This window comes from Bison bison, unplaced genomic scaffold (assembly GCF_000754665.1).
Source record: "Bison bison bison isolate TAMUID 2011002044 unplaced genomic scaffold, Bison_UMD1.0 scf7180017864243, whole genome shotgun sequence".
NCBI classification, from domain to species: domain Eukaryota; kingdom Metazoa; phylum Chordata; class Mammalia; order Artiodactyla; family Bovidae; genus Bison; species Bison bison.
Window position 1 is genome coordinate 4,004,147 of NW_011494815.1, and position 21,717 is coordinate 4,025,863.

At 45.4% G+C, this 21,717-nt stretch overlaps 1 protein-coding gene across 1 annotated transcript; it reads right to left on the reverse strand.

The window, feature by feature from the left end:
* Window positions 1-5,395: 5,395 nt before the first annotated feature.
* On the reverse strand, window positions 5,396-21,450 carry POLR1E (polymerase (RNA) I polypeptide E, 53kDa). The gene is made up of 12 exons (XM_010847089.1): window positions 21,293-21,450; window positions 20,579-20,682; window positions 19,097-19,173; window positions 17,724-17,809; window positions 15,212-15,270; window positions 13,814-13,958; window positions 12,591-12,698; window positions 11,905-12,001; window positions 9,802-9,935; window positions 7,755-7,836; window positions 6,878-7,009; window positions 5,396-5,734 (listed from the first exon to the last, which is right to left on the reverse strand). Exons 1-12 carry the CDS (start codon window positions 21,366-21,368, stop codon window positions 5,575-5,577), a joined length of 1,260 nt encoding a protein of 419 aa, XP_010845391.1. The 5' UTR covers window positions 21,369-21,450; the 3' UTR covers window positions 5,396-5,574.
* Window positions 21,451-21,717: the final 267 nt, after the last annotated feature.

Consider the following 21,717-nt stretch of genomic DNA (forward strand, 5'->3'; position numbering starts at 1 on the left):
GTGATGCCTGTTAAGGCTCAGTAGTTTCCCTACCCGGAGAAAATCCCATGGACGGAGGAGCCTGGAAGGCTACAGTCCATGGTGTCGCTGAGGGTCGGACACGACTGGGCGACTTCACTTTCACTTTTCACTTTCATGCATTGGAGAAGGAAATGGCAACCCACTCCAGTGTTCTTGCCTGGAGAATCCCAGGGACGGGGGAGCCTGGTGGGCTGCCATCTATGGGGTCGCACAGAGTCGGACACGACTGAAGTGACTTAGCAGCAGGTTCCCTACCAAACGTTAAGAGGCTGTATGCAGAAGAGGTGTGAGTAAGGCTGTTAACCTAGGGCTTCCATAACAGGAACAGCCAGGACATACACACATACAGTGCCCATGTTCTGCCAAGTCATCTGGAGGCATAAGTGGAACACCGGCCACCCATCCTATCTTGGCTTTTCCGTGGCTGGGGAAGCATCTGGAAGATCCACTTCAGTGGCCCGGGTGGGTCTTGGAAAGCTTAAGGAAGACACAGAGTTTGGGAGTCCTGTCTTGCACCTCAGGAGGTATGTCCCAGCTCTTATGTACAGAAATCATGGATCAGAAGATAGGGTTCTCTAAGGCAACTGTGCTTCCCTGGGGTTGCTTGCTTGTCTGCAGCAGCTAAGTCTCCTCCCGAGGGTGCCTTGCCACAGTTGAAGGTTTAACCCTTGTGTGGACCTCACAGGTCTTGGCTGTTCCCCACCCAAGCAGCTTACCCTGCGGCCTCCCTAGACTTCCCTGCTGGCCAGTCAGGCTCAATGTTGATGCCTGCCGATGGGAGTGTATAAGCACAACAAAGACCAATATGGGGGGAGGGGATAAATTAGGAATTTCGGAATAACAGATACACACTATGACATATAAAATAAACAACAGGAACCTACTGAATAGCACAGGAAACAGTATTCATATCTTGTAATAACTAAGAGAAGAATCTGAAAAAGATAGCTAGATATAGATATTGGAGAAGGCAATGGCACCCCACTCCAGTACTCTTGCCTGGAAAATCCCATGGACAGAGGAGCCTGGTAGGCTGCAGTCCATGGGGTCGCTAGGAGTCGGACACGACTGAGCGACTTCACTTTCACTTTTCACTTTCATGCATTGGAGAAGGAAATGGCAACCCACTCCAGTGTTCTTGCCAGGGATGGGGAAGCCTGGTGGGCTGCCGTCTATGGGGTCGCACAGAGTCAGACACGACTGAAGTAACTTAGCAGCAGCGGTAGCAGCAGCAGCAGATATAGATATATATGTATAACTGAATCACTTTGCTGTACACCTAAAACATTGTAGATCAACCATACTTAAAAAAAAACCAATACAGCTTCATCACCGAGGCCTCCCAGTCCTGTTGAGGCCACTGCTCCCTGTAGTCAGAGGAGGCCCTGGCTCTAGTGAATGGTGGGCATGCTGTGGCCAGACCAGACGAGCCAGAGTTGGGTCTTGGAACAGCACATGAGCTGACACCGGTCCAGTAACATCACTGGGCCCACCTTCTTCCCTCTCCTTCCAATAGCACAGTTTCTTCTCTGACCAGTCTTCATGGTGGACTCACCTGGGGCCTGCTGGGCTTATTCCAACCTTGGGTAGTCTCCCAGTAGGAACACCCTCATTCCACTAGTTCCTTCTCCCTTCCTGTCTAGAACTTCACAGGGTGCAGTTATGGCCACTGCATTGGGCCCATTCACTGTGATCATCCTTTTAAATGGAAGTCAAGCCTAGCCTGGCCTTCTAGTACAGTCTGAGTGACCTGTCACCCCTGCTTAGCAACCAGTTTTTGCCTGACTGCAGCCAAAGATGCCATCTGTTTTGATTGTCAGTATGGCATTTCACTTCTTAGTCTGGGCCAATCGTTCATGTCATCTACCCAGGCTCCTTGGATAAAAGGCTGATTCCAGATCCAGGACCAGAGCAGGAAAGTACAAGGCGGCTAGAATATCTTGTGAAGTATCCTTAAAAAGACAGGTATACAAGAGCTAGCTTGAAGGAACTCAGATTGGCCAAATGTGGTACAATCTGAGCATCAAAATAATTGGTAACTGTTCACAGGATAATCCATGAGTCCATACTAAATGAACAAAAAAATTTTTTAATGTAAGAGAAAAGAAAGCTTCTCCTTAACAACAGAATGCCAACAGTAAATGTGTAAGAAACTATGGGAGTGAGAATATCACTTGTCATTTTGTAGCCTTCATGGTACTTCATTCAGCAAAAATGATCAATCCAGGCTAAAACTCATGGGTGATAATTAGATGGGGAACAGGATATTTAGAGGCTTAAAGTATTTCTCCAAAAATTAACTACAAAAAGAAAAGTAGTAACTCCAAAGTGGAGAGATTATAAACTTAAAGACAAATCAACATCACATGCTGACTGTGATGCGTATGGAGCAGAGCAACACGTCTGTAAATTCCCTGCCGAAAATGTATATCCTGAATCTAATCATAAGGAGATGCCAGGTAAACCCAAGTTGAGGGATACTCTGCAAGATGGCTAATTTACTCTTCAAAATGTCAAGGTTAGGAACGGCAAAGACTGAGGAATTGCTTCAGATGAAATAAGACCAATGAAGTGTGATGGACAAAACGTGAATATGAGCTGTGGGCCAGATCCGAGTTCCTGCTTTTGGTAAGTGTAATGCGCTTATGGAAGAGAAAGGCCTCATTATTCTTAGGATATACACACCGAAGTACTTAAGATAAAAAGGGTGCTTTTCTCAAACTGTCCCAAATGGTTCAAAAGGAAATATATAAGTGCACAAAGCAAATAATAAATAGGATGACGCATAAACAGTTGGAGCGCCTGGGTAAAGGATATACAGGAGTTCTCTGTATATGACTGTAATTATTCTTGCAACTTTCTAAGTATGACATTATATAAAAATAAAGTTCTTAAAAGAAGATGCTTTAAAAATTTTTACCTAATTAGTTTTTTTTTATGTTGAGTCCTCTGCAAGGATGTTAAATATTCCTTCTTTGATCTCATTACTGTCAACAGTGTCAGCAGGTCAGGGCCACTTCCCTCCAAGGAAAAGACTTCATTCTGTTAACATTCTATAAGTTATTCCACAAACTGAAAATCTTATTAAGGGTATAAGCCTCTAGCCCACAGTCTGTTTTTCTTCAAAGAGATCATCAAGCGATTATGACAAGTAACTTGGTGGGATCAAGGAATCCTCTGGGAATGCATTAGTAAATAAGTGGGGTTTGAGAGCCAGGAAAAACCTAGTACAATCCCATTATTCTACAAGTGTGTACTGCCGGATAGCTCTGCCAAGGAAAGAAGGTGCCACTTATGGACTCTAGCTCACTCCGGACACTGCTGTTTATATACTGGGCACTGTGCTAGGCGCCCTCTCTCGAGACTTGTTGGAAAGGGCCCCCTTTTGAGCCTTCTGATCCACAAACCCTTTGATGTGTGAAAACTGGCTTTTCAGTCTCTTGGGACCGCATCACCTACACTTAGTGAAGTACACCTGTTGTCACCCAGGACAAGTATACAGCTGACCCCTGAACAACGCAAGAAGTTAGGGGCACCGACCCTCCACACAACTGCAAAATCCACATATGATTCAGGCCAGTCCCTGTATCTGTGGTTCCACATCTGCAGGTTCAACCAACCACTCATGTGGTGCTGTAGTGTTTACTACTGGAAAAAGTCCACGTCTAAGTGGACCCAAGCAGTTCATATCCATGTTTTCAAGGGTCAGCAGTATACTTACCACTCAAGGCCTTTCCCCATCCACACCACCCCTCGGTGTGAGTGACGGAAGTGACCCACACAGTGCCTGCTTCCCCATGAGGACAGAGGCTGCTCAGAGGCCAGTCGTATGCTGTGATCTAATCACTGCTGGAAATTAAGCCTTGAGGTGTCAAAACCATCAGAATCTAAACGTATTCATGATGACACCCGCAAACACATTAGGGATTCTTTTCCCAAAGTCAAATCAGGATTATTATTTTTTCTGATGCAGTCACATACCTGATTTTTGCAACAGCTTAGATAAAGAAAAATAACAGGCATTTAGATTTCCTGCTCACACCTCTGCTGGAGGGAAGTGCCCGCTTCCCAGGATCAGACACAAATGGGGACAAGCCAGACAAGAACATGGAAAATGGGCATTTCAGGCCTGGTCATGTGTTAGAAGTGACTCTGACAGCCGCACCCCAGTAATCGAAGAAATACAAGGATCACATGCCCTGAATGAATCATCCAAGGCCCATTTCTACTATGTCTTCCCTAACAGATGGCCCAGCTGCTGTGTAAACATCTTCCTTTCTCATTTTCAGAGAGAGGTGGGTTCTCTCTTCCTTCTTCCACTGCCCCCGGCCCCCCAGCATGAGCCCCACATACTGCACTGCTCCCACTGCCTCAGGAGAACCTTGAAGAACTGAGTCTGAGCATCAGCCATATACTTGAGACTTTGTGTCACAGTCCCATTCCTCACAGGAACCCTCTGGACACCACTTCTCCATATTCCCCTGGCAGATAAGATGGGTGGCAGTAAGCACCCCTTCCCATCTGCTTCTGGTATGGCTTCCTGTAACTAGAGGCTGGAGAGCTGAAACCTATTTCTAAGACACCCTCACTGCTAGGATTCTGGACGAAATGAGATCCCTACACGTGTACTCACAGAGGAAGGAAGCAAGGTAGGCGGCCAGCCTCTTGATCTTTGGGCTGTCCATGCTGACAAGCCAGGAGGTGGAAGCCTGGATACTGAAAGTATGGGTGGCTGAACCAGCATTCCAGTTTCAAGTTACCAGCTTCATGAATTCCGGAAGCAGCTGAATTCAAGAAGCTTCATGAATTCAAGTGGCTTCTTCATGCCTGGCCAGCCACCCAAGCTGTGTTCTTCAACTTAGCAGTTCTAGCAGCAACTTCCTGACACCAGCTCCTGCAACTTTTTAACAATTTCGTACCATTTTGTCCATGTGTTAAACTCCTTTCTCCTTAAGAACATCTAGGACCATTTGTTTTCTGTACTGAGCTCTGACCAATTAATTCACTGGCTTTCAAGGCTCACCCCTGCCCTGTGTGTGGCCTGAGCCAAGCTGAGCAACTGATTTAATCACTTCGTCTGATTTGGTTCTGCTTTGTTTCAGTAGCCCAGAACTAAGTTAGCATGTTTGGGCAACCCCATCACACTGGTGACCTGAAGCCTCCTCTCCCAGCCCTGCTGGGCTTTGTCCTCACCATGGACGTCGGTGATCCTTCCAGACCTAAGCACAGCATTTCACATTTCTCTTAATGTTAACCTTTATCCATTAGATGTGGCTCAAGGTTCAGCCTGTGAGATCTTTTGCCTCCGACCGTCCCACATCCCACACATGAACCATCTGCCATTTATAGTCACAGTGACACCAAAGCAGAGACAGAGAGTCCAACAGGGCCTTGCTTTATGTTTCTGCTTCAGACCAACACAACTGAGGTGCTGGCATCTGGCTTCATGCCCGTGCCAAAGCAAGGCTTCTTCTTTAACCCTCTTTCTTTAAAAATAAAAATGCAAATGAACAGAAGGAGTGGCCAAAATGTTGTGTCTGGGAACGCACACCTCTAGGTCATTTTCCTTCGCTTTGACTGACGGTCCAAGGACTGGGCTGGAGGCAGCGGGATGGACAGAGTGCCCAGTCTGTGCTCCTCCTCCCCACCCGCTGCCAGAGAAACCTTTCTTTTGGAGATCTTCAGCCTCATGGCTTTTGCTATCTCCATCATCCTAAGGAACAAACACATAAAACAAGGGAGAGTCTCCTCAATGTGATGCTCAGGGAAGCTTGACAGGCAGGAGGGGGTGGCACATTTGTGCTCCAAGCCTCAAAGACAGAATCCCAAAGGTGGACACAGGAGCAAAGCTCCGAGCAGGGACTGACAAGATCGCTGACAGCCATCAGATTCCCGTGTCAATGTGTAGCGGTTAGAAAATGCCTATACAAGTGATAGAAAACCAGGTTATCTGACTCCTGTTGATAACTGTTTACTTCCTATAACAAGGATCAAGCACTTACCAGAATTTTACAGACTCCAAGAATCTATTTGTCTTTAATGTTCAACCTCACTATCCGTGAGAAGCCATGTGTGCACAGCCCTCAGAATAATCCTGCTCCAGACTGCTGGAAGAGTCCAGATGAAGGCGTTTTCCTAGGCGCTCTTGGACCACCACCAGGGTCCTTGGGTGTCAGATACTCCTTAATCACTGACAAAGGCCAACACACCCTGCGATTCAGCACCCTGGCGGTTATGCTCCCTACTCAGTCTGAATCCCTTCTACCAAGGCTAGAAAGGGCCTGAAAGGTCGCCACTTCTGCCAGCCTTCCCAGTCCGCTCAGAGAAGTGTGAATGTGATAGCCCTGCCAAACTCCTGCTCTGCCTTGCCTTAGACACACCCCCTGGTAGCTCCTTCCATCTGACTCTGAGAGTGCTTTCTGCTAAGCTGAAACTGGGGTTCTCTTATACAACCTCCACCCCCAGGTTACCCCATCAGAATCATACAGAATCCCTCTTTCCAGTGACAGCAACTCGGAGACTGGAGGCTGCTCAATTACATGGGAATGGAAGGCTCATTTCTGAAGCCCGACTATTCCTCTTCTTGTCTGAGTGACCCTGGGAAAGTCACTGCTTTCTCTGAACCAAAGATTCTTCCACTGATTCTTAAGAGAAATCACTGGGAGATTATGACAGATTTGACACTGTGCCTAGCGTAGTTAAGACACACAGTAATGTCTGGTTGCCTGTCCATTCAGTCAATCATTCATTCATCTAAAGATTGTCCCCAGGTCCCTCAATAGTGTGTCACACTTTCCAGCAGTACCAGAACTACATCAAGGCTCCCTAAGAGAGCTTTTTCTTCTGTCATGCTCACCTTTTCTCACTGAGCTTCAGGTCCCTCTGTAACATTGTCAGGTCAATCTGGAAGCCACTTATGTGCAAGGCCAGTACGATCACATAGGCGGTGATCTTTGCCTTCATAGAGTCTGAAATTAAGTTCCGCAAACTGCAAATCAGTGGTAGAAAAAAAGAGACAAAATTAAACTCCAAGATGATTTCTCCAAAAGGAAAGGAAAATATCCAAGCCTATTCCCATATGCATTCAACTGTCTTCTCATCTTGGGGAGAGGAAAAGGAATCTGAGCAACATCCCTCGTCCTGTCACGCTGCCTGAGCCTTCACACACAGTGGAGCCAATCCCAGTGTCCCTCCAGGGAGGACAAAAAAGGCTGCATTTCCACCTTCCCCAGGCACAGTTGGAGCCTGCACTGGTGCAGACCATCCCCATCCTCCCAGCCTGCTCAGCAGGGGTGCTGGGAAAACAGTCATTCCACACTTGGCTGCCCATGATTCTTCAAGCAGTCAGAACAGGACACAGCAAGCAAAAAGCAGGAAGGAGGCCCAGGTGTGCTGCTTAGGGGGCTTCCCCAAAGTCATCCCCCTGACCTGCCCCTGCCTGCATCACCACCTCTCCATACAACACTGGTTCTGGGGACACTGGGAAGGCGTCCCTGGAAAAAGTGTTTGGTGTAGTCTTTGTTGCAGGACTTCCCAGAGCCTTAATGAGAACTTCTCCCAGAGGGACAGTCTGTACTACAGTGCTGCCTAAACTCACTTACCCAAGACCCTGCTGAGCAGCAGTGCCCACTTCAGCACAGTGACTCAGAACATGGACTGCAATCCAAGCCCCCCTCCCCCCCGATCCTGGTCTCTCCTTTATAGGCAAAAGCCAAGAAGTCAAGCCCCCTGACCTGCCGTTGTTGTAGGTCAGGCAGGTGAACTGCTTTAGTAGTTTGGTGTTGATGATGTGGGGGACTCCGGGTCCCAGGGCACCTACAAGACAAAATAGAGTTTGATCATTTTCTTTCAAAACTCTCAGGCCACACCTCACCTATGAGCTGGGAGACAAGGATAACAGCGGGCCCTTGGACTAAACAGAGGCATGTAGGAAGACAAAAAGGGGCCCATGAAACAGAACAGCCACCTTCAAATGAACACAGGCTCAGGTGTGTTTCGCCTGCAGACCATACGTGCACAAAAGATGTTCATGACAGGGCAGTGACGAGAAAGAAAACCAGACTCCAATGAGGCCTAAAGACACATGATTCAAAGATGTTAGAAAGAGAAACAGATTGTGGAGAAAGCTCAGGGAGAGGGAAAGGAAGGGAGATTGGAATGTGAAAATAAGAATTAAGCAGACACTGAAAAACATGGGTACAGGCACAGCTCAGAGTTACTGCACGCTTGGCTTGAGACCACCACAATAAAGCAAGTCACACGAACTGCGTGGTTTCCCAACGTGTGTAAGTTAGGTTTACAGTACACTGTAGTCTCCTAAGTGTGCAGTCGTATCAAGTTTTTTTTAAAAGTGTCCAATAATTAATTAAAAATTAAAAACCAATGTCCATACCTTAATTACAAGATACCTTACTGCTAAAAAATTGCTGGCCATCATCTGAACCTTCAGTGTGTCCTAGCAGTGACATCAAAGATCACTGATCATAGACCATCATAATTTAACAATGTAAAAGTTGAAAATATTCACAAACAGTGAAAACATTCACAAACATAGACACAAAGTAAGCAGACCCTGTTGGAAAAATGGAAAAATGGTGCTGACTTGGTCAACCCAGGGTTGCTGCAAACCTTCAATCTGTAAAAATCATGGTATCTGTGAAGCATGGCAGAATGGGGTGTTCCTGTATAGACCCCAGGTGCCCAGTCACAGTAACACAACTGTACACACCTTAGGCCTCAAATCACAGGTGTCTCTCTCTGGATTTCCAACTCTGGGTGGCTGTGAGTATGTGGCAGACACCCATGCCCTGGTGACAGGTGACATGGGCTACCAGCAGAAACTGACTTCCCAACGAGCCAGAAAGAGCTGACACAACAGCATGCCAAGGCCTTCATAAGCAAGGCCAACTTTTATCCCCATAGAGCTATTTCTAACCATCCCCTAGAACATTCACTTGATTGGACTGGATGTTACACTTTACCTAACATAGAACAGAAGTAGTGAATGTTAGCTCTGAGCAATCATATAATCCAACTCGACTCTATTTTCAGACGAAAGAGCTTGGAGAGTTCTCTTAGCACATCAGCAGTACCCCACTGTTACACAGTTATAAGTGAAGACCTGGAAAGACATGTCCATTTCTTCTCTCACTAGAGCTAGTCTAATAATTACAGACAGATAACAGACTGGAAATAACTAGAATAAAATGCCTATCATGATATATAAACCCCAGTGTTCATTGTATCCCTGCTTACAAGAGCCAAGACACAGAAGCAACCTAAATGTCCATCAACAGATGAATGGATAAAGATGTAGTATATGTATTTCTATGGAATATTACTCAGCCATAAAAAGTATGAAATGATGCCCTTTGCAGCAACATGGGTGGACCTAGAGATTATCGTAATAAGTAAAGCCGGACAGAGAGAGCCAAATATAATATCACTTTTATGTGGAATCTAAAGAAAATGATACCAATCAGACTCATAGACATAGAAAATAAACGTATGGTTACCAAAGGGGAAAAGCAAGGGAGGGAGGGACAAATTAGGAGTTTGGGACTAACAGATACACACTACTATATATAAAATAACAAGGACCTACAGTATAGCACAAGGAACTATATACAGTATCCTGTAATAATCTACAATGGAAGAAAATCTGAAAAAGAATATATATATGTATAAGTACATATGTAACTGAATCACTTTGTTGTATACTTGAAACACACTGTAAATCGACTGTATTTCAATTTAAAAAAAAGTCTATCATGGACTTACTTTTCCGCTTAATCACTTTCTGTGCTCGAAATTTGATGAGGGCGTCCAGGTACCATATGCACCGCGCCTGGCGGTCTCGGCTCTCCTCATTTGATGGCAAAGACTTCAAGGCTTCTATGACAAAGGAGCAGTGACTGCAACAAGGGAGACAAAAGGGGAAATGTGTAAGACCAGCCAGTAGGCACCCCCCACACCTGCTATACAGTCAACAGCTGAGGAAGCGCCATCCCACCCGCTCCTTACATTAGGAGGAGCGTGAATTTACTGCAGGGGGAGTAAAGGTCTAGACAGTAAATATACATTTCGTGAGCAAATGATCACTGCCACTGCAGTGCAAAGGCAGCCACTGATTAACACATGAATGAATGACTGAAGCTATGTTCCAATAAAACTTTATTCACAGGCAGTGTCCAAGACTCAGCACTCTGGCCACAGCTGCCCACTCCTGATGTGGTGGTCTGGAGCATGGGCTCTCAACTACCTGGGTCTGAATCCCCTCTCTGCCATGCAGTGGCTCAGGCAAGTTTCTGAACATCTCTGTTTTGGTTTCTTTACCTCTAAATTAAGTACCCTCACCCTATGGATTTTTGTGGAGTAAATGAGACAATGCAATTAAAGTGGTGCTTGGCACAGGGAAGAGTCCCATCAGTGCTGGCTGTTATTTTTACACACTGTTGTTCTACCACTATCACGATCATGGAATCGCAGCCATAAAAGGCTCTTCAATGTCATCTCATGGCAGCCTCCTTGTACAGATGGGAAAACTAAGGCTCAGAGAGGGGAAGACCACACAGTCCATCAGGCAGATGGGGACTCAGTTCTCTAGACTCCCAGCCCAGAGCTCATTCCAGTACCTGGCCCTGAGCCACAATCACATTAAGACAATAAAGAACCATCAATGAAGCTTTTTTTAGAAATGGATCTTTAGAGAGAGGGGGAAAAATGTATTTTCTAAGACTTTGGATTTCACTGACCAGTAAAATTTCCAAACAAATATCTAGGGAACCAACCTAGGGTTGACAACATTTTTTCAGGATAAAATTATTAAAAGAAAAACTCAAAAGCAAAAATATCCCCCACTACCATCATAAAAGAAAAGCTGTTTTAAAAGGCAAAAAAAGGGGGAGGGGAGTAGAGGCAATCATCTCTGAATTAATTAAAACATACTATATTTAAAGAACATAATTCAGGGCTTCCCTGATTGTCCACTGGTTAAGAATCCATCTTGCGGGACTTCCCTGGTGGTCCAGTGGCTAAGACTCCCTAACGCAGGGAGCTCAGGTTCGATCCCTGGTCAGGGAATGAGATCCCATATGCCACAATGAAGACCCGGTGCAACAAAAAAATAAATAATTAAAAAAAAAAAAAAAGAAAGAGCAAGAAGAAATTAAAAAAAAAAAGGAGAAGAATCATCCATCTTGCTATACAAAGGACACTGGTTTGATCCCTGGTCTGGGAAGATCCCACATGCCCTGGGGCAACTAAGCCCGTGCATCCCAACTACTGTGCAGCAACTTTTGAAGCCTGGGCGCCCTAGAGCCCTGCTCTGCAACAAGAAAAGTCACTGCAATAAGAAACCTGAGCACCGCAACTAGATTAGCCCCTGCTCACCACACCTAGAGAAAGCCTGCACAGTGATGAAGACCCAGCACAGCCAAAAATAATAAACAATAAAAAACCAATAAATGAATAATATATATAATTTAACTTTAGAAAAGCTCACTCAACACATCACCACAGATAAACTATCACTTCAGCAGGCACCTACTCCCAGGCCAGCCCTTGGACCTGGTGTAACACTGTAGGGGGAATACAGGTCAGCTCCAGTTCTCAGCCCCAGCCTATAAGGCCTCACCACCCTCTGCCCAGCCACATGATCCCTGCACTCAGAGGCCAATGCTCTCCCTTGAATGCCACCCGCAGCCTCGGGGCAATAGGCCTAGGAGCCCAAACACTGGAGCAAACACTAGCTCATTCATGTCCAAATGCTGAAGAGACAGATGTCCTCGCTGACTGACACCCGAGGTCTCCTTCATGTCTGACTACAGTAAGTGTGTGTCCCAACACCACAACCCAGACTCTCCATCCGCCCAAGTGCGATACCTGTTCTCTTCAATCATCTTCAGTATTTCTTCTGAGGTGACATTCCTGAATGCTTCAGATGGGCTCTGAAGAGCGTCATACTCCACAGGGGAAAGAACTAGTTACAGGTCAAGAAAAACCCAAGCAAAGTGGAAACATCAACTAGCTAGATCATGTTGTAACAGCCTCATCTTAGAAATGGAAAACTGAGGCTGAGAGGGGGTGATAACACAGTATGTTTGGGCAGAGCTTTTGGGACTCAGTTCTCCTGACTCCCAGCCTAAGCTCATGGTCTGCCTGGACTTTTCTGTCTTCTCTTATCACAAAGCTGCTGCAGGCATCTTCCATCTGAGTAGAATCACAAGTATGGAAACTCTACATTCTAACCTTTCCTTTTATAAAATCGGCCTAGCCTAGACTCTGGGCACTGGCCAACTTAAAAGTCATATTTTGATTCTTTGTGGAGAGTGAGCCCCACCCACTGAGCCAAGCTGTGGGCGTTTTGCTGAGGGATGGGTTTGTCCTCAGCTACTGGGGAAGCCTCGCTGACTTCCCAGCAACAGTGCTCGGGTGACGGCAAGCATCTGGGGCGAGCTTTTGTGAGCATCACAGGACCACCAACATCCTCAGAGAGCCCGGCCATGGCACTGCCATGCGCACATCCCTACTTGGGAAATGAGGTGGCGCTTCTACTGCAAGAAGGATACGGTCTTCAAACTTATACACGTCTTCAGGCTTGGCTGCATCGGCGTGGCAGGGAGGGAGACAGACAGAGTCATCCTGCAAGTCATCGTGGATGGCGTCACTGACCAGGGCTTTTCAGTAAAGGAAGAGTCAGCATCAGTGTCACCCTGCTTAGCTTTGGGTTCCCCAATGCTCTCCGCAACCTGTGCACTTGAGATTATCATCGGCCCAGAACCCCCTCATCTGAACTTCTTCATGTATTGTAAGTGAAAGAGAAAGATCAAATTATAAAATTGTAACTATCATACAGGAATAACCAAATCTGAATTAAGTATGCACACAGACAAGAGAGAGGAAAACTATAACAGCTGGTCTTGTAGAACGATACGAAAATGGGTGAATTTTTTTTTCTTTTTAAATGTCTTCAGCTATTAAGTTTACTGTTAATAGCTGAGAATAAACTGAATAAAAAAATTGAAAAATTTACTTAAGACATTAAACTGTATCTTTGACCATATGGAGACATATTTCTATGTTTCTAAATGGGAAAACATTATAAAGATGCTGATTTTCCCCGTATTAATCCCAAATGTATTTTGAGAGAATTTAACAAAATAATTCTTAAGATCATCTGGAAGAAAAAGTATGCTACAACAGCGTACATTTGTGAACGATAAGGATGAAGTTGCCCCGTCAGACAATAAACTGGATGTCGAAGCTACTATAATTAGAAGGACCATATGCTGCTACACAAACAGCCAGTCAGAATGCTGAGACAGAACCCAATTAAGAATGTGGTAAAATGATAAAGATGACTTTTTAAATCATTTTTTACACAAGGAAAAGATGAAGTTGGGGACAACTCGCTAATCATTTGGAAAAGATAAAATGAGGTTTGTACCATAGACCAAAAAAAAAGGTCATTAAGATGTAAAAGTAAAAAGTAAAACTGTGAAAGGAGTGAAAGAAAATATTTATATAATCATAGGGTATGGAAAGGTTTTCTAAAATTTCCTAAAATTTCATTTTAATAGGAAAACTACTTGACTGAGCTCACTGAGGGCAGGCCATGTCAGCTGTTTCTTATAATTCCCAGAGTCTATTTCAAAGAAGGCCTTCAGGGAGAAGCAGGAAGGAATACAGCCCTAACTCCCATCATGTCCATCTGTGAGGCAGGTAAAGGATCTCAAGAGAAGGGACAGCTGTCTCTAGGAGCAGCCTCTAACCCCAAGTTTCAGCTGCTTACCAGTCACACCCTTTGTATCGATTATATTCTCTGCAGCTTTAGCCACTGCACGATTCAAAGATTCACTGCCAACTTTGTTCATTCTCCTGGAGTTCAGAGCTCGCTTCTGTTTGGTGGTACCGAAGGCTTCAATGCAAGAATCCATCTGTGCCAAAGACAAATTTGGTCACTAGAGACAGGCTGAGCACTGCTACTCCTAGCTGTGTGACTAAGGGGAAACTCTCAGCTTCTCTGAGCCATCAATATCACACCTGTAAACTGGGCTGCTGCTACTGCTGCTAAGTCACTTCAGTCATGTCCGACTCTGTGTGATCCCATAGACGGCAGCCCACCAGGCTCCTCCGTCCCTGGGATTCTCCAGGCAAGAACACTAGAGTAGGTTGCCATTTCCTTCTCCAATGCATGAAAAGTGAAAGTGAAAGTGAAAGTGAAGACGCTCAGTTGTGTCCAACTCTTATCGACCCCACGGACTGCAGCCCACCAGGCTCCTCCGTCCCTGGGATTCTCCAGGCAAGAACACTGGAGTGGGTTGCCATTTCCTTCTCCAATGCATGAAAGTGAAAAGTGAAAGCGAAGTCGCTCAGTCGTGTCTGACCCTCAGCGACCCCATGGACTGCAGCCTTCCAGGCTCCTCCATCCATAGGATTTTCCAGGCACGAGTACTGGAGTGGGATGCCATCACCTTCTCCGTAACTGGGCTGACTCATACCTAACTACCTCATAGGCTTGTTGTAAGAACCAAAAGATACTAAGAGATCTGAAGTGCTTGTTTTATAAACTATAATGAGCTATTTATAAATCAACAGTGTTTCCATCTGTAAAATGAAAAGACTTGACTAGAATTAGTGTCAGTAAATCTGGGGCACACAGCTCACCGTTTTCCAATCCTATACCCACAACAGACACTGCTAACAGATCACTCATTCCCCCTCTGAGCCCGCAGACAGCCTCACACCCTTCTCCATACAGTGCTCCAGGCAGTCCTGAAGATCCAATCAGTCTGCCATCCTAGGATGAGATGAGCCTGTACAAAAACTATTACATTGACAATCCTAAAGTTTACTTTGCCTTGATGTGAAGTTTCCAGACTATAACCAGTACTTTCTGAAACTTGGATTAAATCCTGAAAATAAGTGCTATGCTACACCTGTAGCAACAGCCCAGCAGAGAACCAGTTCCAGATGCTGGCACAGACCTGTGCACAGCTGCCCCAGATACAGCATCTGCTCCCTGTGAGGCCACAGAGGCCTCTGCAGGTAGGAACTGTCCAGAGAGCCACAGACTGAATGAACTGGGAGCACCCAGGGAGAACTGTGCATTTTTATATTACTGATGGAGAAATTCAAGGCCTGGAAGGAACTCACTTTAGGCCTCATATCTTAGCTCTGTCACACTCACCTTTTCTCTGAAAGATTTGGCTTGACTCTCCGGTGTTGATTCACTCTCAACTGATTCATCTACAAAACATAAAACAAATAAAAAAAGCAAACTGTTAAGTTTGCCTGCAGACAGCTGCCAAGTCGCTTCAGTTGTGTCCGACTCTGTGCGACCCCATAGACGGCAGCCCACCAGGCTCCCTCGTCCCTGGGATTCTCCAGGCAAGAACACTAGAGTAGGTTGCCATTTCCTTCTCCAATGCATGAAAAGTGAAAGTGAAAGTGAAAGTGAAGACGCTCAGTTGTGTCCAACTCTTATCGACCCCACGGACTGCAGCCTAGCAGGCTCCTCCATCCATGGGATTTTCCAGGCAAGAGTACTGGAGTGGGGTGCCATTGCCTTCTCCATTGCCTACAGACAGTAAGAGTGTTTAATATTTGGTTAACAGTTAATCTAAGAAAACCAGATTTCTCTACTCCAGGACTTCCCAGAGCTTAACATGCATGTGTACTATGAACACTCAATATGAAGCTTCAGTATACAGGTAGAGGATCTGGAGAATAACTATGGAATCAAGTGAAGGGATCCAAGGAAACATGAGGCCTCCAGGTGAAGAGACTTGCCCTAGGCAACGCAGAGATGGGATTAGAAACTAAGTCCTGTGCTCTTTCCAGTATATAGGTTTGCCCTTCTTGTAAAAGAGATGAGTAGGAGGGATCAGGAAGGCTGAGGAGGAGGAAGAGGACATGGGGCTCACCTCCCGTTGACAAATACATCAAAAATACATCTATATGTGGAACAGTTATCATGGAAAATTAACTGAAAATTGGCAGAAGAAAGATTTCCAGGTAACCAGGTAGTAGGGTTGGGACCCCCACCACTGCCCCTCAAAGGGATGTGAAAGGAAAGGAAGGTTTGCATGGGCTCTCCACACCACAGCCTGGCACATGATCTGAGCCAGCCAGCCCCTGGATGTGGGGAAGGTACAAATTAGGAGTACGGCATTAATAGATAATAAACTACTATACATAAAATAGATAAGCAACATGTATTTACTGTATAACACAGGGAAGTGTACCCAATAGCTTGTAATAATCTATATTGAAATATCATCTGCCAAAAAATATATATATATATCATATGCCATACACCTGAAACTAACAAAATACTAGAAATCAACTATGCTTCAATAAAAAAAAATTTTTTTTTAAATTTTAAGACCTAAAAGTAGGCATAAACATGAGGTATGTATTATTTTACATGAAGCTCTCTGATCTCCCACAAAGTATTCATATAAGGGGCAATAATCTAGTGGACAGGAGCATAAACTCTGAAGTGACCTTGCCTGCATTTAAATCCCAGGTCTCTTACTTATAACAGCAGTATGTTCCTGCCAAAGTCATTTAACTTCTGTTCCAGGTTCATCATTGATTAACAAGTGAAGTAAGCGATATAATGCATTGAAAGTGCTTAACAGTGCCCAGAGCATAGTAAGGACCCAATAAATGTATGTGTATTTTTTATACATGCTAGTTAGAATTAACCAATATTTACAAATGTGTTTATATAACAAATTAATGAACAATTTTCTTTGTTCATTGGAAGTTAAAAGAGCATTTGGAGAATAATTTATATGTTGTTTTGTTTGTTTGCAAAGCAGGAAATTCTTCACCTACAGACTATGGACCCCTAGGAAATTCACAGGATGACCTTTGGGATGCAAGAGCCCTTTAAAATTATATGCAAAATCTCATATTTCTCGTATATTATGTATGTTTCTCAGAAGTACTTCTGGTTCTTTACAAGAAAGACTCAGATCACTGCTTTGCCAGAATGAAGATATTAGAACTAATGCCTCTGAAGCGGATTCACAATGATCCTAATAATCCTTATCTAATTCCCTCCCCAACCATGGTTCTCAGTATTTAAGATTTAGAAACAGGAGCCCCTTGAGTTTGACCATCTTATCTATCATTTTCAAAGATCCCACTCTAGCCCAATACATTCTAAAATGCCCGAGAAGAGAGGTATTGCAACTTCTCCCAGTGGGTTAGAGAAAAAATAGATCTCTTCCCAAATTACAAAGTGTAAAGACTTTGCATCAACCTTTGTCCAACCTATAAGCAACTTCTACAACCTACCAGAGATTCTAAAACCTCTACCCCAACTAGAACCATTAAGAATTAAGAAAAGCCCTCAATGAAAAAGAGTATCGGACATGCCCTCCATTACTCTGCTCTGATCATTGCTCAACTTGCTTAAACTAAGATTAGATTTTGATCTTCAGTCTGTAAACATTGTAGGGATAGAATCTGTGCCTGTTTTGCTATATTTACAGCCCCTAACTTGTGCCTGGGGCACAGTAGGTCATCAATAAATATTTGTTGAGTAAAAGCACTTTTAAAACTTTGTCAAATGAAAAAAAAAACCTTAAAAAAAAACAGATACAAAATGTAGTTTACAAGTCAAACTGATGCATCCAGCAAACCTAAAACACTCAGCCTTTCCTTGAGCCTTCATAACCAGAACCTACCTGAAAACAGTGGCTGCATGTTGAACAGTTCAGCATCATATACTTCCATCTGGCCAGAGGTCTTGTTCAAAATTCCCACAAAGTGCCTGAATAAAGAAGGAGTATCAGTGACAATGGATCATTCAAAAGGTATTGTTTATACAATCTCCTTGTTTCTGCTTAAAAGGTGTTACTCATGACTAACAATAATCCCCCACAGCAGGTATTCTCTGCAAGCACAGGGAAATGAGGGGAGAAAGGGGGAGGGGAGCAGGGAAGTCACCAGGTGATTCTTACAGCCAATCACATTTGGGGTCACTGACGTAGTGGTAAAACCTTTTGGGATATAACAATCTAGAACTACACTAGAATTTACTCCATGTGTAAATTCTATGGAGGCAAAGACAAAACTTCGGTAATTATGAGAAGACCAGTTTAAACCAGAAAATCTTTGTAAAGAGATGATAAAAGCTTCAAGCACAAACAAATTCATTGGAGCTCTATCAGCTGCTGGGGTAGGGGAGGGGGGAGATGACTCTAAAAGGGCCTTGGTTGTGGTTCACGGATGGATATCTTCACAGGGACACTGCATTATGCAATGCCTGACGGTGAGACTGAACAGGCTGAACAATCTTCATTGTACCAAGAGGTAAACTAGAGGCCAGTAAACGGTGGAGTTGCCCAAGTCAGTAATCTTTCCAGAACTAGACAGAAACTCTGGAGCCTTGGACACTACCAAACCCTTTTATTGTAGTTACTTCCAAGGCAGACTTCTGGCAAACTTTGGTGTGTTGATCACACATCCAAAAATAATGGAGACGGCTGCCTTTAGGAACAAGATAGTTATAAACAATATTTCAAGTTAATGATGTGGTCAAAACTAATGAAGGTCAAAAGGCACAAACTTCCAGTTATAAAATATATAAGTCTTGGAGGTATAATGTTCAGCACAGTGACTATAATACTGCATTATATATTTGAAAAATGTTAAGAGAGTAAGCCTCTAAAGTTCTCATCCCAGGAAAAAATATTGTAACTGTATGGATGTTCACTAGACATTGTTGTGACCGTTTTGCAGCATTACATACATTGATCATTTTATCATACACCTGAAACTAATGCTATATGTCAATTACATCTCAACTTTAAAAAAAATTTTAAATTACAAATGAATGAGGTTTTTAGGAAATTAAATAAATGTTAAGTCACTTTTCAATTTCAAGAATGTCTACATGCTGATGTGAAGGTCCCTGGGTCTAGAAACACAGGAACCTGGTAAACCTCTCTAGATTTCCCCCTCTGCAGCTAAAATAAAGTCAGAAAAGAGCGGTGCCAGGGCCGCCGCCACCACCACCACCATCCCCACTTCTCACAATCACTTTCCCCATCTCTACCTGCACAGAGTATTGCATTTGAGGGCTCCAGTCCCAAAATTGTTTCCCACGTAGGAAAGTCTGTCTGTTTCAGCTGCCTAAAATGTAGAGGAGGGAAGGGCTCCATTATAACCAATGTTGAAAGACAGTAAACATCTTGATGCCCTTTTCCAAGTTCGCAGAAGCTTTAGAATCAAAACTGCAGTGGATGAGACAAGAGAGCCTCTTTGAGAGGATCCAGCTCCACTATCTCTAAGTGAGTCTGGGGTGTCCCTGGTGGAAAGGCAAGAGGACTTTTGAAAAGTTCCAGGCAGTGCTGTTTTCTAGCTAGTCTGAAAGTTCTTGGTGGAGCTGCGCCTCAGGACTCAGAGACAGGCCCTAGGCTTCCACAGCTTAGAGGCATGCAACAAAATGATTCTGCAGGCAACATTAAAGCCCAAGCCTTTCTTGAACCTCTCTGCCCACCTTTATCATGACTGCTCCTTATCTGCTCTCAGGATCACTGCTATTGTTGTTTAGTCACTAAGTTGTGTCCGACTCTTTTGCAACCCCACGGACTATAGCCCACTAGGCTCATCTGTCCATGGGATTTTCTAGGGAAGAATACTGGATTGGGTTGCCATTTCCTTCTCTAGGAGATCTTCCTGACTCAGGGATCGAACTCACGTCTCCTGCACTGGCAGGTAGATTCTTTACCACTGAGCTAGTCACCAAGGAAGCCCCTCAGCGCCATGGAGGTGGTGAATTCATTCCTCAATCAGAGCCAAGCTTCCCTGCCCTCTCCTCATGTTTGTCCTCTTCACCTGCAATACTAACTTCAGCTGTTAAACCCTCCTCCATCCTTCAGGGTTCAGCTCCCATACACCCTTCCTCAGGAAGACATTCTGGCAAGCAAAACCTTCACTGACTCAGCTCACTCTGCCCTGCTCTGTACTCTCTCTCCCTGGGACCCTGAGCTTTGTTTCCTTATGTATGAGTTCCTCATATTCAGTTCTCACCTCTCTAGAGCAGGGAATGCAGATATCTGGGAATGTCTGACATTCTGTTGGCCACAACTAGGAAGCACTACTAGTGAGCAGAAGCCAGGGAAGCTACCAAACATCCAGTGACGCACAAGACAGCCCCCACAACAAAGAATAACATACCTGGGTCAGAATGTCAATAGTGCCGAGGCTAGAAACACTGCTCTATAGTATGAGCTCCCTCAGGGTGGGTCCAGGTCTGACTTAGCTATTTCCCCAGCAGCTTACAGTCCAGGGCCACACTGGGGACTCAATAAATGCTTGTTGATTGAACAAATTAATAAAAAGCCATCACTTCACCACCAGTGTGAAACTGAATGGGGCCTGTCTCCACAACCCAGCCTGCTGGGGCACAATGTTCTTCAAAGGTTCACCTGCTATTCCCCCTCTTTTCTCCTCTCACTCCTTCCTACATCAATCCACACCCAAAGGGCCTCCTGAGGTCTGCAGAGTGGAGGTGACTGGCCACAGCACCACTTACCAGGATCCGCTGACTCCTCTTCCTGGGGTTTGTGGAGTCGTTGTTCTTGTACAAGGTAAAGCGCATGTTGCCTGGATTCTGTAGCCTCCCATTGGAGAACTGGACTGTAAGATTACAGCATAAGAATGAAATGAGAGCAGAAAAATCCAGAGTATGGTGGGGAGGAAATTAATCGTCAATGGGAGGGAGTGACCGACTCGGAGAATGGGGATGGCAAGGAAGCCCGGGTCCTAACCCAAAGCCGTCCTGGTCCAGATGGGAAGAGGGTCTGGTGAGGGGTTGGAGCCGTGAGGGGATCCCTGGGGACGGGCCTCCACGGGAAGGAATAACTAGGGGAGTGGGGCTGACTAAGGAGGCCTCGGCCAAACCTAGAAAGGCTGAGGGAATCCCTGGCCAATGGGGAGAAGTAAATGGAGCAGGTGTGAGACCTGGTGGGTGAGGGGATGACGGGGTCCTGGATACATACAGCCCCAGCCCTGGGGAGGACGTAACTGGGATGTCCTCATCCACCTGGGAGGTAGTAACAGAGAGACAAGATGACAGGAGATGACAGGAGAGCCCTGGCCAAGCCCCAAGGAGTAGTGGAGCCTATAAGGGGCCCTGGCCCAGCTGGGAATGCGGCTGGACGGACGTGGGAAGTGGAGGGCTGTAGTGGTACAGGAACGGAAGGGGAGGAAGTTACAGGAAAACCTGCTCCAGCTTCGCAGTATTTACCCAGCAGAGCGCTCTGGCTGTCGTCGGGCTCCCCACAATACTGCCACCTCGCACTCGGAAACACCTCCGAGGCCATCTCGCCTCGCTAGCCGCCAATCCCCGGAGTTAAAACAGCTGCAGCTACACGCGGTAAAAGTGCGGCGGGCCGGAAGAGGCGTGGTCTCTCCGGATACCGCCCCGTGCACGCAAAGACGCGTGGCTCCGCCCCACAGGACATCGCCCCCTAAGCGCCCTTTTCCTGAGCTCTTAGGCGCGTGCCCCGCCACCCTCGCCCCACCCCGCCATGAGGCGTGGCCTCCGTCCTCACCTTGCAGTGCCAGCTTCTACAACGCGCAGTACCTGATTGGCCCAGCACTCAGCAAGCGCGTTACACCTTGTGTGCTGCTTGGGTGCTCGCGTCTACAAGCCTTGCATGGTGTGGGATT

What these genes read in the sequence shown, in the direction of transcription:
- POLR1E (XM_010847089.1), bottom strand. Translation starts at nt 21,368, where the DNA reads ATGGCCTCGGAGGTGTTTCCGAGTGCGAGGTGGCAGTATTGTGGGGAG. An exon ending in CGTGTATAAGTTTGAAGACC is followed by an intron (nt 12,002 to 12,590) that starts GTATCCTTCTTG and finishes ACCTGTAACTAG; the next exon opens with TTCTTTCCCCTGTGGAGTAT. An exon ending in CTGAAGCTCAGTGAGAAAAG is followed by an intron (nt 5,735 to 6,877) that starts GTGAGCATGACA and finishes TTTGTTCCTTAG; the next exon opens with GATGATGGAGATAGCAAAAG.